This window comes from Conger conger, chromosome 5 (genome assembly GCF_963514075.1).
Source record: "Conger conger chromosome 5, fConCon1.1, whole genome shotgun sequence".
Taxonomy (NCBI): domain Eukaryota; kingdom Metazoa; phylum Chordata; class Actinopteri; order Anguilliformes; family Congridae; genus Conger; species Conger conger.
The window spans coordinates 64148194-64161553 of record NC_083764.1 but is presented as its reverse complement, the minus strand read 5'-3'; the positions used below and the strand labels follow the sequence as shown (position 1 = coordinate 64161553).

At 46.4% G+C, this 13360-nt stretch overlaps 1 protein-coding gene and 1 pseudogene across 1 annotated transcript; both read right to left on the bottom strand.

Annotated features, from left to right (window-relative positions):
* Positions 1-263: 263 nt before the first annotated feature.
* LOC133128590 (mitochondrial import inner membrane translocase subunit TIM44-like) lies at positions 264-8741 on the bottom strand. Its single transcript, XM_061242232.1, has 13 exons — positions 8667-8741; positions 7795-7902; positions 7333-7509; positions 7071-7151; positions 6456-6605; positions 5018-5154; positions 4356-4441; positions 3731-3823; positions 3173-3297; positions 2785-2835; positions 1940-2029; positions 1622-1732; positions 264-1472 (listed from the first exon to the last, which is right to left on the bottom strand). Exons 1-13 carry the CDS (start codon positions 8694-8696, stop codon positions 1353-1355), a joined length of 1359 nt encoding a protein of 452 aa, XP_061098216.1. The 5' UTR covers positions 8697-8741; the 3' UTR covers positions 264-1352.
* A 574-nt stretch (positions 8742-9315) lies between these two features.
* Positions 9316-13360, bottom strand: part of LOC133128596 (RNA polymerase II elongation factor ELL-like) — a 20001-nt pseudogene continuing 15956 nt past the window's right edge.

Sequence of the window (13360 nt, the reverse complement as noted above, 5' to 3'; positions counted from 1 at the left end):
CCAATGTCTGCAGTTACTCTCAGTGACCTGCAGGGGGACACACAGAATGAGCAGCAAAAGGGCATTTTCCACTGCATTAACGTCAACTCTCAGCCATTCAGGTGAGTTAAGTATATCACAATGAATCAAATCCATTTTAGGATCAAATTAGGAAAAAAAAGGGGGGAAAAAAGACAAAAACAAAAAAACAAAACTCAACAAATACTGACTGTGCACAATACAAAAAACAACCAACAGTACTTCTCAACCAAGCTTAGAGCCAAGACCATTAACAGCTTTAATGGAGACACCAGGCATGAAACCACCAAATGTTATTTAGCATGTTATTATTATTATTCAGCATGTCATCCTACCTTATTTTTATAAGTTGTTATTATTATACAGTAATAATCTACTTTCAACTCGGCAAGTAATTTATTTTCTGTTCAGGTCTCTTGCCGCATTTTTAAAATAAGAGATTGCAGAACAGTTCTGGCGAGATTTCGGAAACAGCTGACAAAATGGTGGATCTTTCCAAGGAAACCCAACGACTGCCAAACGGAGCACGCCGCTCCCACACCGCGATGTCTCCCGCCACCGTGCCAAACTTCGCCGTGTCAAAACAGGAACTATGGAGACGCGAAGTGCACCGCCACAAAACATTCAAAGAACATTCAAGTTTCTTCGTCAGTGCTGCTTTTGAAATATTAGCACATAAACATGTGGAATGTGCACATAAACGTTAGGATTGTATTCACTATGATAGTTTAAGATTACATTTTGTGTTTTTTTTTTTTTTTTTTTTTTTTTTTTTTTTTTTTTTGCACAGGTCAGGACACGGACTACAAATCATTTCTTTACATAAATACTTTGGAATAATTATTCTACATCATTGGCCCTTTACTTCCAATTGTGCAAGCCTTTCAGCAAGTTTTTCAGCTTACAGCACGGACGGCCCCTCCCACCCAACAGAGAATGGCAACAATCTCCCATCTGATTGGACGAATCCCAGCATTACGCAATGGCACTGGAGAAGGTGCAGATTTAGTTCCACTTGGTGAAGCTCTTCCACTGGTCCTCAGCACACCAGATCTCTCAGATCCACACAGTCTCTGGACAAACCCAGTTGGATCCGTTCCGGTCCAGTTTGTTCCAGTCCGATCCAGTCTAGTCCAGTCCAGTCTGGCACAAGGACGTTACGAGAAAATGGTGCCAGCCTAGTCTTAAGGTTTCCTCTGAGCAGCATACAGGATGGGGCCAGTGTGTGTGTGAGGTGTATGTTCATGTATGAAGTGTAAGCGCATGTGTGTGTACGGTGTGTGTGTGCATATGATGTGTGTGTGTGTGTGTGTTTAGTCTCTCCCCCTCCTGTCTCAGAGGACCTGTTCAGTGCTGGAGGCGGAGATGTCCAGGAGTCTCCAGGCAGCGCTGGGGTTCAGCTCCTCCTGATCCCGGCACAGAGCCCACACATACAGCATCCTCAGCACCTTCTCCTGTGGCCAGCAGAGGGAGCCAGAGAACAGAGGTTACGCACTCACACTCACACTCTCACTCTCACTCTCACTCTCACTCTCACTCTCACTCTCTCACACACACACACACACACACACACACACACACACACACACACACACACACTCACCGGGTCTCCCTCCACCACGTCCCCCCTGGGCCCCCGGATCACCATCACCAGCTGGGCCTGGAAGGTGATGATGAGGACCGGGCCCTGCTCCATCAGCTTCCCCATCGCCAGCTGAGAGAGTGAGGGAGAGAGAAGGAGAGGGAGAGGGGGGAGAGAGAGGGGGAGGGGGAGAGGGGAGAGAGGGAGGGAGAAGGGAGGGAGAGAGACAGAGATGGAAAGGGGAGAAGAGGGAGTGAGATTTGGTTTCTAAGACAGGAGGAAGAGGTAGTGTGCACTGAGAAACAGGAAGTCGCAGTGATTGGTCAGACGGAGGCTCACGTCGATGTTGTCGATGTCCAGGATCTTGGAGTGGAACTTCAGGCCCATGGCCCGGGCCTGCTGGATTGGGTGAGCCAGCTGACTGTAGGTCTGTGGACGGCAAGAGAAGAGGGCCAAAATACATAAACCCCATTACATTACATTACATTACATGGCATGTAGCAGACGCTCTTATCCAGAGCGACGTACAACAAACTTCAGACAGAGGAAGCGCCTTTGTGCTTTCTGTCTCCTGAAGAGCATGATTATAACCTGTAGCCTAGTGGCTAATGTACATGACTGGGACCCGGTAGGTTGCTGTTGGGCCCTTGAGCAAGGCCCTTAACTCCACATTGCTCCATGAACTGTAAGTTGCTTTGGATAAAAGCGTCGGCTCAATAACCAATTATTATTACTTTCACATGACATTACAGGCTTTCAGCCAACGCTCTTAAATCCAGCCTAGTTCTCTAACCGTTGGTAATATTCAACTGGACTTTTAAAAAACATCAATTCATCATGAATAATCCAAAACAAATGACACTGTATCATTGTATTAAAGGTACAATAGGTAATTTTGGACAGTCAAGAGAGGAATAGCAGCAACACTTTCAAACCACAACATTGTTTATCCCTCCCCCCTCTCTGTAAGCGCACTGACGTTGAAACGCCATTGGCTGTTAGATTAGAACACATTGTACCTATTGTACCCTTAATACAATGTGTTACTGCACTGTATTGGGCATATGAATCTAGGCTGGCTCTGGTATTCAGGTGCTTGGGATGGCAAGCAGGACTAAGTGCAGTCACCCTGCTGTAGTAATGTGTTTAGGGAGTCTACTGGGGGTTGAGCGGACAGCACTTACAGCTTCATAACACCAATCCTTCAACACCTCCAGCTCTCCTCGAACCATAGCCTGGGGAGGGAGGGAGGGAGGGAGCGAGATAGAGAGAGAGAGAGAGAGCGAGAGAGCGAGAGAGAGAGAGGAATAAAGATAATGAACAGTAAACCAAGGTGTTCTGCAGTAAACCAACATCTCCATAGACTCTGTAGTAAACCAAGATCTCCCCCACACCTGAAGCAATGATACTCTATACTCTAATCAAGACCTCCAGACAGCTGAAATGAAGATACTCGAGAGTAAACTAAGGTCACCGGACACTTAAAACAGAGATACGCTGCAGTACAGCGGTTTAAAGTGCGGCAGCTGAATCCGAGTCAGGCTGGGTTCTCGGGGGCAGGGTCACACCCACCTCCAGGACGTTCGGGATGATGTCACGCTCACACTGCTTGAGGAACGAGTCCTTGTCGAAGTTCGGATCGGCCTTCACGATCTCCGTCAGCACCTCGGATATCTCCGTTTTGGAGAACAGCCCGCCTGCGGACAAAAACAACAACAACTCCCATGACGCACCACCGAATTGAAAATGACACACCCTTCATAAAAGGATTTTCAAGTTGAGGGGGTAGTTTTTGTACATGACATTAAAACAGTCCAAATTAGTCCAAAAGTACCAATAAAACCTACTTCAGAAAGTTTTGAGTTATAAGATATAATAATAATATAATAATAGATATAATATATTATATCTATATTATATAGTAGCTAACAGTATATATATATATATATCTTATATTTATATATTATATAGATATAATTTGTCTTCTGCATTTAACCCACCCCATAGTCATTTAGGGGGAGCACAACGGCGGAAGTACATCAAACCTGACGGACATGTCCTTTGGTTATGAATCGTTATTAATTCTCGAAAAACGGAACAGACGAGAGGTTAAATACGAAACGCTCTTACCGATGAGGCCTGTGACTCTGTCCGTGACGGCGCGTGAAGCCCTGATTACAGCGTTGTCACTCTCGTCGTATTTCATCTTCATTTCGAAGAACCCTGCAGAAACAGAAAAACGCCGGAGAAGTTAAGACTGTTGTAACCAAAACCCGCTGAGCACACACGTATCCTCTTCCGTCTTCCGCTGGTTCCTTCTGAAGGTGGTATTAAAACGGGGAACTTATCCGTGAACAAACGACTCTCTTTTACAAAAGAATTTCCCCTGCATGTGCATTTCAAATACACATGACACCTCCTGTAAATAGGACAGCTTCGGAGTTGCTGTTCGGTGTAGTTCCTCACTTTGAAGGAGGCAGGCTACTGACTCCAATAAGCTTCTAGTCTTTCTGCTAAGCTAACACGTGAAAATTGAGTGAATGCATCTCATCTAAGCGCAAGTCGGAAAAAAGGTTTATTTTCCACAATGTTAGTGTTTCCCTTTAAAACGGACAACCTGCACTTAGAAATGAGATTATGCCTCCCCCTGCTGTTTCAGGAAAGAAATGCACCACATGTTGAAAGAAAAGCATATAAAATTCAATCGACTATTAAAGCGCAAGTTGTTCGGTTTCTCCTTTGACGCATTCCTTACGGTTGAAGACCATGTTGTTGTCCTTGAAGTCTTTCCACTGCTGATACCATTTGGAGTCCCGGTGGAGCACGATCCCCATCGCATCGCTGCGGAAACACATTCCCTGTGTCAGTCGTGTGCATTGTGAATAAAGTTCATTTGAATATTCTGAGCACCACACACAGAGGTTCATTAGTCTGAGGCTAAAGTAAACTACCGACAATTACTGTCCAAAGCCTATTTTGTATTTTTTTAATCAAAGCATCTACAAGAACATTTGTTCCATGCAAGTTTGTTTTTCTGTTTATTGATGGTTATTTTACTGTATTGCAGTGCTTTGAGTCTAGGAAAAATGCTTTATGAATAAAATGTATTATTATTATTTAATATGTTTATACAGAACACACACATTTTACTAAGGTAGGGAGGCACAAAAAGTAAGGATAAAAACGGCCATTTTCAGTGCACTACAGCGCCACCATGTGGCCACCTGGCACCATGCAGGCAAGAAACCTCTCGTACTGTAATACAGCGGATGGGGAACCAGGCATGAATCTCCGGGGTTGCAAGTTTGAATCCCTGATGAGGTAGTGCTGCTGTGCCACCGGGTAACACCGGATAAATTGGGACTGTAAATTGGAGACGTGAGCTGTGGGAGTCGCACGGCGTGAGACGGGACATACTCGTTGGCCTCGAAGACTCTGGACTCGGTCCCGGACCCCCGGGAGGAGGAGTCGGTCCTCATGCGCAAACGGGACGGGGCGCGGTATGGCCCGCTCTCCCCCAGCTCGTCGATCTCCTTCTTCACCGTCTCCATGCCCTGGAAAAACACAACCATGCGTCAAACCACCACTCCAAACTACAGCCACAAACACACGTCAAACAACCACTCCAAACTACAGCCACAAACACACGTCAAACAACCACTCCAAACTACAGCCACAAACACACGTCAAACAACCACTCCAAACTACAGCCACAAACACACTTCAAACAACCACTCCAAACTACAGCCACAAACACACGTCAAACAACCACTCCAAACTACAGCCACAAACGCACGTCAAACAACCACTCCAAACTACAGCCACAAACACACTTCAAACAACCACTCCAAACTACAGCCACAAACACACGTCAAACAACCACTCCAAACTACAGCCACAAACACACGTCAAACAACCACTCCAAACTACAGCCACAAACACACGTCAAACAACCACTCCAAACTACAGCCACAAACACACGTCAAACAACCACTCCAAACTACAGCCACAAACACACGTCAAACAACCACTCCAAACTACAGCCACAAACACACTTCAAACAACCACTCCAAACTACAGCCACAAACACACGTCAAACAACCACTCCAAACTACAGCCACAAACGCACGTCAAACAACCACTCCAAACTACAGCCACAAACACACTTCAAACAACCACTCCAAACTACAGCCACAAACACACGTCAAACAACCACTCCAAACTACAGCCACAAACGCACGTCAAACAACCACTCCAGCCACATTCACACCCCTGTTAAAAATACACCTCAAATAATCACTCCGAACTACAGCCACATTCACACCCGTTAAAAATACACCGCAAATAATCACTCTGAACCACAGCCACATTCACACCCCTGTTAAGAGTATTTCTGTGCACTTTTTGTGTTTTCAATGTTGTGCTGTGATCCGACTGTACACTCTGGAACAAATTGCCCCATACGTATAAAATTTAATTTGTGTCGGGCTTTTCACAGAGGACTGTCACAAAAATGCAATAGTAACGAGTAACAGAAAGATTTTAAAAAAGGGGAAATATCAGTCCTGAGCCCCCAGATAGCAGGGGAGAAAAAAGCGTCAAAGATCCCTGTTAGGATACATCTCAAGAGGAACCCAGATATAAGGACAAACTAATCTAACTATCTTACAAACAAACAGATTTTACAAGAAACTGGCACGTGCCAGTTACAGGCTTGGCTTACAAACTCTTTTCCTCAGGAAAACAGTCCCAAAGCACTGACGTTCTGAGGGCTGCGTTCAGCACACCCCCCGGAATTTAAACCTCACGGGACGGGGTGAGTCCCGGAATGCCGGGATGAGTCCGGGAATCTTGCCTGGGATATGGCCCGGAACGCTCCCGTCTTCCCCAGCTTCTCCCCGCTCTGGGACACGGACTCGGCGGAGTGTTTGGCTGCGCGGGCCGCCTCCTCCACGCCCTCCTTGATCTTCTTCCCCAGGTCGGTGCGCCCCACCTCCTCCAGGCCCTGCCGACCAATCAGGGGAGAGCAGCCAAGGGTTTGTCAGAAGGGGAGGGGGGGGGGGACACAGTGACACGCCCACAACATGTACAATTTAGAGTTATAGCCAAGCCAATACATTACAGTTATTTCGCTTTTTTTAATCCAAAGCGATTTACAGTTGATTAGACGAAGCAGGAGACAATCTCCCCTGGTGCAATGTGGGGCTAAGGGCCTTGCTTAAGGGCACAACTGTGCTGTTCTTCTTGTGTCTATCGGGGCTTGAGCCAGCAGCCTTCCAGGTCCCAGTCCTGCCACAGGCTGCCCCACAAGGCGACTTACCCAAGCTACAGATACACAAAACTATAATAACATAAGTGCCACTATCAAGGTTCATGCCCCAAGGCCTACAGCATAAAGAAAGAGAGGACTTTGTGGGGACCTTGCTGGTTGGTTGGCTGGCCGGTTACCACGGCGACGACGAGAGCCTACCTCCTTGACGGTCTCTGAGAGGGAGTCCAGCCTCTTCTTCAACACCTCGGACGTCTTCACCGTTTCAGACTCGATGGTTTTCTGTGAGGGACACGGGAGTATGGGGGAGGAGAAGAGGAGGGGAAAAAAAACAAACAAGCCTATTAAGGGACACAAAAAAACACACGGCCGAGTTATTCGGTTAAGTATCGGCTCCGGCGCACAATGACAGCGTCCAAACAGGTATGGGCCGAACTCCGCGGTTTTGGCCGCACACACTCACGTATTTCCGCCGGGCCTGTCTCAGGGCCTCCGAGTCCTCAAGCCGCTTCGCCTCCTCCCGAAACTTCTTGATGTTCTCCTTCATCTCCTTGTTCTTGTTCAGCTCCTGTTTCAGCGAGTCCACAAACTCCCCCAGGAAGCCCTTCCTCGCCCCTCCTCCCCCCGACGCGTACCGCACCTTCACACACACACACACACACACACACACACACACACGGAAATCAGATCTCCATAAACAGGTCCCATCGGTACACAACAAACTTCAGGAACATTTAAAGATGAAATATAAGTCTGTCAATCATTATTGCTACACACGCTACAAATGTATATATGCAGCTTAGTAGAGGTTGTACAGCATTGAATCCAAGCTCCAATCACTATTTAGCAAGCATTAAACACGTGTGCGATAAAAGAGTATGACTTGTATCATACCGATATGAGCATCAATTATTAGGTTTGCTACCTGTGTAGAAACCGACGGCGACCCACATATCCGGTAGACTTGAGCAGCGTTCGCAGCGGACACACAAGACCGGGCCGTCAGGAGAGGTAACCCCCTTCTGACACACAACTGAAACGCAGACGAAAAACCATGCAACTAGGTAACACACCTTTACAACGGGTTAACTGAGCAACGTGTTCAATGTACCCCCAGCATCTCAATGTACCCACAGCAACAGTAGCTAACAGTAACGGTACAGAACTGTCTCGCCTCTAGTTCATCTCCGGTAGCAGGCAATAATTTGCATAATTTCATTGATTCCATCTACGAGGTGTCACAATCTACATCTACGTCACAGTTTCCTCATTTTCATTCACACAATTAAGCAACAATCTAGCAGGCGGTTTCTCACCTGTAAACTGCACAATTGACATTTATTTTAAATGGTCACATTTACTGCAAGCTAACGATAGCTTGCCGCAGGCCCTGCTAGCTATGATAATTAGCTTGGTTGGCAAAGTGGTCTTTCCATTATCTGTAGAGCTAGCTGGCTAACATTGTTTCGTGATCGGTTAGCTTAGCTACATGTCGCAAACGAGCAGATCATCCATTCATTTTTTTTTTTCATTAGAGAAATGACTGAACGGCAAGACGAGACAGTCCACAAGCTAGCTCATTGGCTAGTTGCCTAGCTAGATAGCCAGCACATTGTCAATGCCAAGATCACCGTGGCACGCCTCCTCACTCCTCGTACAACTAAGCAGCCAGAGCTCGCTCAATCTATCGAAGGAATTTTTCAACGTAACAGATATTTATGCACACATATATTACCCATACATTAATCTCTCAATGAAAACATGTTCATTCAACGATATTCTCACGCAGCGTCTCACCTGGTAACACTGACATAAGGACGCCGCCATCTTGGACACAACGCGTGTGTGACCATCAGCTGACCTTCTGACGTAGACGTGGGAGGGTCTGGAGACCCCGCCCCCTATTCGTTCGCGCGAATGTATGAATGTACACAGACTCGGAAATTCCGACTTCCCAGTACAAATGGAACGCAGCAATAAACAACTACCTTAACCACGTGTTTAATGGGAGCTGCATTTACGTTGTTCGTAATTAAACATTTACTGAGGAAATGTATGATTGCGTATTGCTTGGCCCACGTTGGTGGAAGGAGCTTTATTTCTATACCCTGTAGACTCGCGTACCTTCTGTGTTTCATGGGAAGATTCAGTGTCAGAAGATGGGCCAGTGAAACTGTAGTATACCAACGAGTACTTTTGTTCAAGGGCGTAGTTATATATGTTTAGGTTGTTTCACTGCTGGAACCCAATTTTCGATTGTAATATTATCAGTATTTAGCCGTTAAATGAAATTAGTCCTTGTAGCTAAACTTGGTGGGTATAGCGATTGGGACATATCACTACCAGTTATTTAGGAATCGATGCCCATGCTTATGTTAGTAGGAAATTATGTTTGTGGATCACAGAATGATGGGAAAAGAGATGAAGCCATTGAGACAAGGATTCATACAAGTATAATTTTTGTTTATTTATTGAAGTATGAAGATACATTTCCCTCCCTTCCTGTTTCACACACAGCCTCCGTCCCCTCCCTGTCCCAGACATCCCAGAAGACACAGGTCATTTTGGCGCATTTCGCCCAGCGTTTAAATAAACGCGCTTCCACATCCTGAAAAAATGCCAGAGCCTTGAACATTCAAGCCTTGGAAAAAGATGCCGATTGAAAAGTAACAGTCGCAGGGGTAAAAGTTCTAGAACACCGTGGAACAGCCACAGAACGAGCCAGTGGCGTGCAGGGTACCCTGGGAAAGACGATGACCTCATCAAAGTTTCAGGAAGAGGACCAGAGACGGATGCAGGTGTGCGTGAGAGAGAGAGGGAGAGAGTTGAGCCCTGTACTTTTGGACAGACCCAAATTATTTTTGGCAATTTGGCAAGCTGCAGCAGTTCCCTTCCACACAGTAACACTGGCGACCCGTTTAATAATTTTATTTATCATGATTTATTTACTCTTTATTCCTGGTGAGGAAAGGGACTTTAATGTTCCTGTAGTACTCAGACCAGGGGCACGGCCAATCAGAAAGCGTTTGGCTACGGCTTCCCTATTGAATGATATGTTTCCTCCCAACGGTGTGCAACGTTTTGCAACAGGCTTTAAGCTGTCAGAGCAAACCGTACTACGTTGGTCAATCCGCCTACGGTTTACAACAGGATGTTTAACGCACCACCGTTTCGGTTTAAATAAACGTTTTGCTACGTTTTATCGTGACTGGACGTGGCCCAGGACTCTTGAATTCTTGGTAGTCCCTTCCCCAAGTAAGTTAATTTTTACAGAAGTCTCCTTAACCCTTCCAGGTGTAAGATCACACATTTTTGTTTACAATGTTCTTAACTGAACATTAATGTAATGCTGATGTAAAGATCACTGCTACTCTTCAAAGGGTCAAAGACCAACATCATGTTTGAAGAACCAAAGAAAACTAATACTGATATCTAGCTCAAACATTTAATTTGAGATTTTAAAACCAGGGGTCCCACAACTTCCCACTACAGGAAGATTTGGTGTTGGTCTTTTTATGTGTGCAAGTAACATGGTAGTTTACATTTTAAAGGTACAATAGGTAATTTCGGACTTCTAACGGTCAAGAGAGGAATTGCAGCAACAAACACCATCAAACCACAACACTGTTTATCCCTCCCCCCTTCTCTGTGGACACGCTGACATTAAAACGCCATGGCCTGTGGCAATTAGAACCAATTTCCAACCAATGAGCTTGAATTGTTGAACAGCTATAGAATGCCGGCCTGTCAACTGCTTATTTTGAAACCCGAATTTAAGGACTATGAACACAGGCAGAGGGCGAGTTAACATGTCAGTGAGCCTGTTCCAATGATAGGAAGGGATTTACAATGGTCTTGTAACAACATTCTAACACAAAAATCTTACCTATCGTACCTTTAACCAAACAATGATGCATAGATTCCCTTGGTGGCCAATCAGAATATCCATACAGAAAGGACATCGGGAATAAGACCTCACATAAAAAAAGAAAATAAATAAAAAAATTGATATTACATCCCGCAGTTATAGATTTGGAAAAAATGGACATAAAGCATAAACCTTTGACTTAACAAACCGTAAAAAGTGATTACTGAGGGTATTTTCTTGTTGTTTGAAGCACTTATATGGATGAGTGTAGAATTAGAACAGAATATATTATCCCTACGGAAGGCTGAAAAAAGGAATAAATTAACAAATAAAGACAAAGTCTAAATACATTACAATACAATACAACTGTTCACCATCATATGAAATCGTTTGAAAGGTAAAAAAATAAATCAATCATTTCATATTTGAGCTGTCGAATGGAAACCCTGCGTTCCCATCATGCACCAGGGCAGGACCATCCCATCTCCATCCTCTCCACAGAAGCATCATCAGTGTGTTCCAACTTTCTCCAGATGGGGTGGGGGGGTCCCTCACAGTAGGCCAGTTTGTTGTGCAGGTCTGAGGCGGTGCTGATCGTACTCCCATACCAGTCTCTTAATGTAGGCCAGCTTGTTGTGCAGGTATTCACAGCGATTCCTTTCCTGGATGTAGTTGGGGTGAGTCTGGAAAGAGAACGGGGAAGGAGGGTGAAAAACTCGGCCGGGAGGGAGGGAAAACGGTCAGAACTCGGCCGGGAGGAAGGGAAAACGGTCAGAACTCGGCCGGGAGGAAGGGAAAATGGTTCCTAAGAGGACTGACCAGGACCAAGAGGAGATAAACATTTCGTTTACCTTTTTAATTTTTCGATACTCCTGCAGAATTTGATTGTGGATCGTCTGTGGAACAGAATTTCTCCAGGTCAGTCAACAGTCCTTACAGAACAGGAATAGACGCAGAGCAATCGGTCTGGTGTCGGTGAGGTATGACGTGATATGGCGTGATGTGCAGATGAGGACACACTGGTTTCATTTCACAAAGCGGGTTGTGTTGTATGTATTTAAACACAAGTCATGGAAACTGATTTGTTTGTGCAGTTGCGAGAGTGTGTGCGTGTGTCTATATTTGAGTGAGTTTGTGTGCACTTACATGCGAGTGTGTAAGTCTGTGTGTATGTGTGTATATGTGTGTGAGTGTATGTGTGTCTGTGTGAGTGAGTGAGTGAGTGAGTGAGTGAGTGAGTGAGTGAGTGAGTGAGTGAGTGAGTGAGTGAGTGAGTGAGTGAGTGAGTGAGTGAGTGAGTGAGTGAGTGAGTGAGTGAGTGAGTGAGTGAGTGAGTGAGTGAGTGTGTGTGTGTGTGTGTGTGTGTGTGTGTGTGTGTGTGTGTGCGTACCTTGTACTTGTCCGTGCCCAGCTGCAGCTGTTTGAGCTCACAGTCGAGCAGCGTAAAATGGCGGGTGAGGCCCTCGATGCGGCCGTGCAGGTCCCTGTACTCGCTGTACTCCACGCTGAAGTCAGCCTTATACACCTGCCTCTGCTCCGGAGAGCCAATCGCTGAGTACTTCCTGCTCCGGGAAGGGGGGGGGGGGCGGTGGGGAGGGGGAGAGACAGACAGAGAGAGAGAAGGGGAGGGAGAGAGAGGGAGGGGGGGAGGGAGAGAGAGGGAGGGAAGGAGGGAGAGAGGGAGGGAGAGACAGACAGAGGGAGGGAAGGGGAGGGAGAGAGAGGGAGGGAAGGAGGGAGAGAGGGAGGGAGAGACAGACAGAGAGAGGGAAGGGGAGAGAGAGAGAGGGAGGAAAGTAGGGAGAGGGGAGAAGGAAGGAAGGAGGGAGAGAGAGGGACGAAAGGAGGGAGAGGGGGAGAAGGAAGGAGGGAGAGAGAGGGAGGAAAGTAGGGAGAGGGGGAGAAGGAAGGAGGGAGAGAGAGGGAGGAAAGTAGGGAGAGGGGGAGAAGGAAGGAGGAAGAGAGAGGGAGGAAAGTAGGGAGAGGGGGAGAAGGAAGGAGGGAGAGAGGAACACTGTGCTCAAGTTCAGCCCCACGCAGAAGCACACAGTTCAGAAAAACAGACCTGCGCCTACATTCACGAAGCATCAGAGTGGGTTGGCTGATCCAGGATCAGCTCTCCCCTGTCGACATCAGCCTTATTCATTATGAGCTGAGAGGTCAACTGATCCCAGATCAGGGCCAGCTGGCAGTGCTGGAGTGATATGCTTCCCTTTCAAAGCGATGATTTACCATACGATTAAACTTTTAAAGCAGCATTAATACAGGCGAGTACCAGTAAAATAGTTTAAGGTCAGTTCTCTTCCTGCCTGACTCGTGCTTACGATAAATAGTCTGTGTCCTCCGACGTCGATGTGGGAATACTGCACATCCCGTTCAGATCTGGAAAAAAAGAAACATAAAACAAATTCAGCTATTTATGAACAGACCAAATGTCTCAGTTTTTTTTTGTCTTACAACGCAGCGCAACGCAACACAACACAACACTCTGGGTGGCTGCCTTAAGCCAACAATGCTTGGCTTAAGGTGACATGGCTCAGGCAGTAAGAGCAGTCGTCTGGCAGTCGGAAGGTTGCCGGTTCGGTCCCCCGCCCGGGCTGTGTCGAAGTGTCCCTGAGCAAGA

Bases quoted from the DNA above. Each gene is read 5' to 3' on its own strand.
- LOC133128590 (XM_061242232.1), bottom strand. From the start codon at position 8,696: ATGGCGGCGTCCTTATGTCAGTGTTACCAG. The intron at 2,030-2,784 runs GTAAGTGCTGTC...TGCCGTCCACAG, and splicing joins AGGATTGGTGTTATGAAGCT to ACCTACAGTCAGCTGGCTCA. The intron at 1,473-1,621 runs GTGAGTGTGTGT...TGCTGGCCACAG, and splicing joins ACGTGGTGGAGGGAGACCCG to GAGAAGGTGCTGAGGATGCT.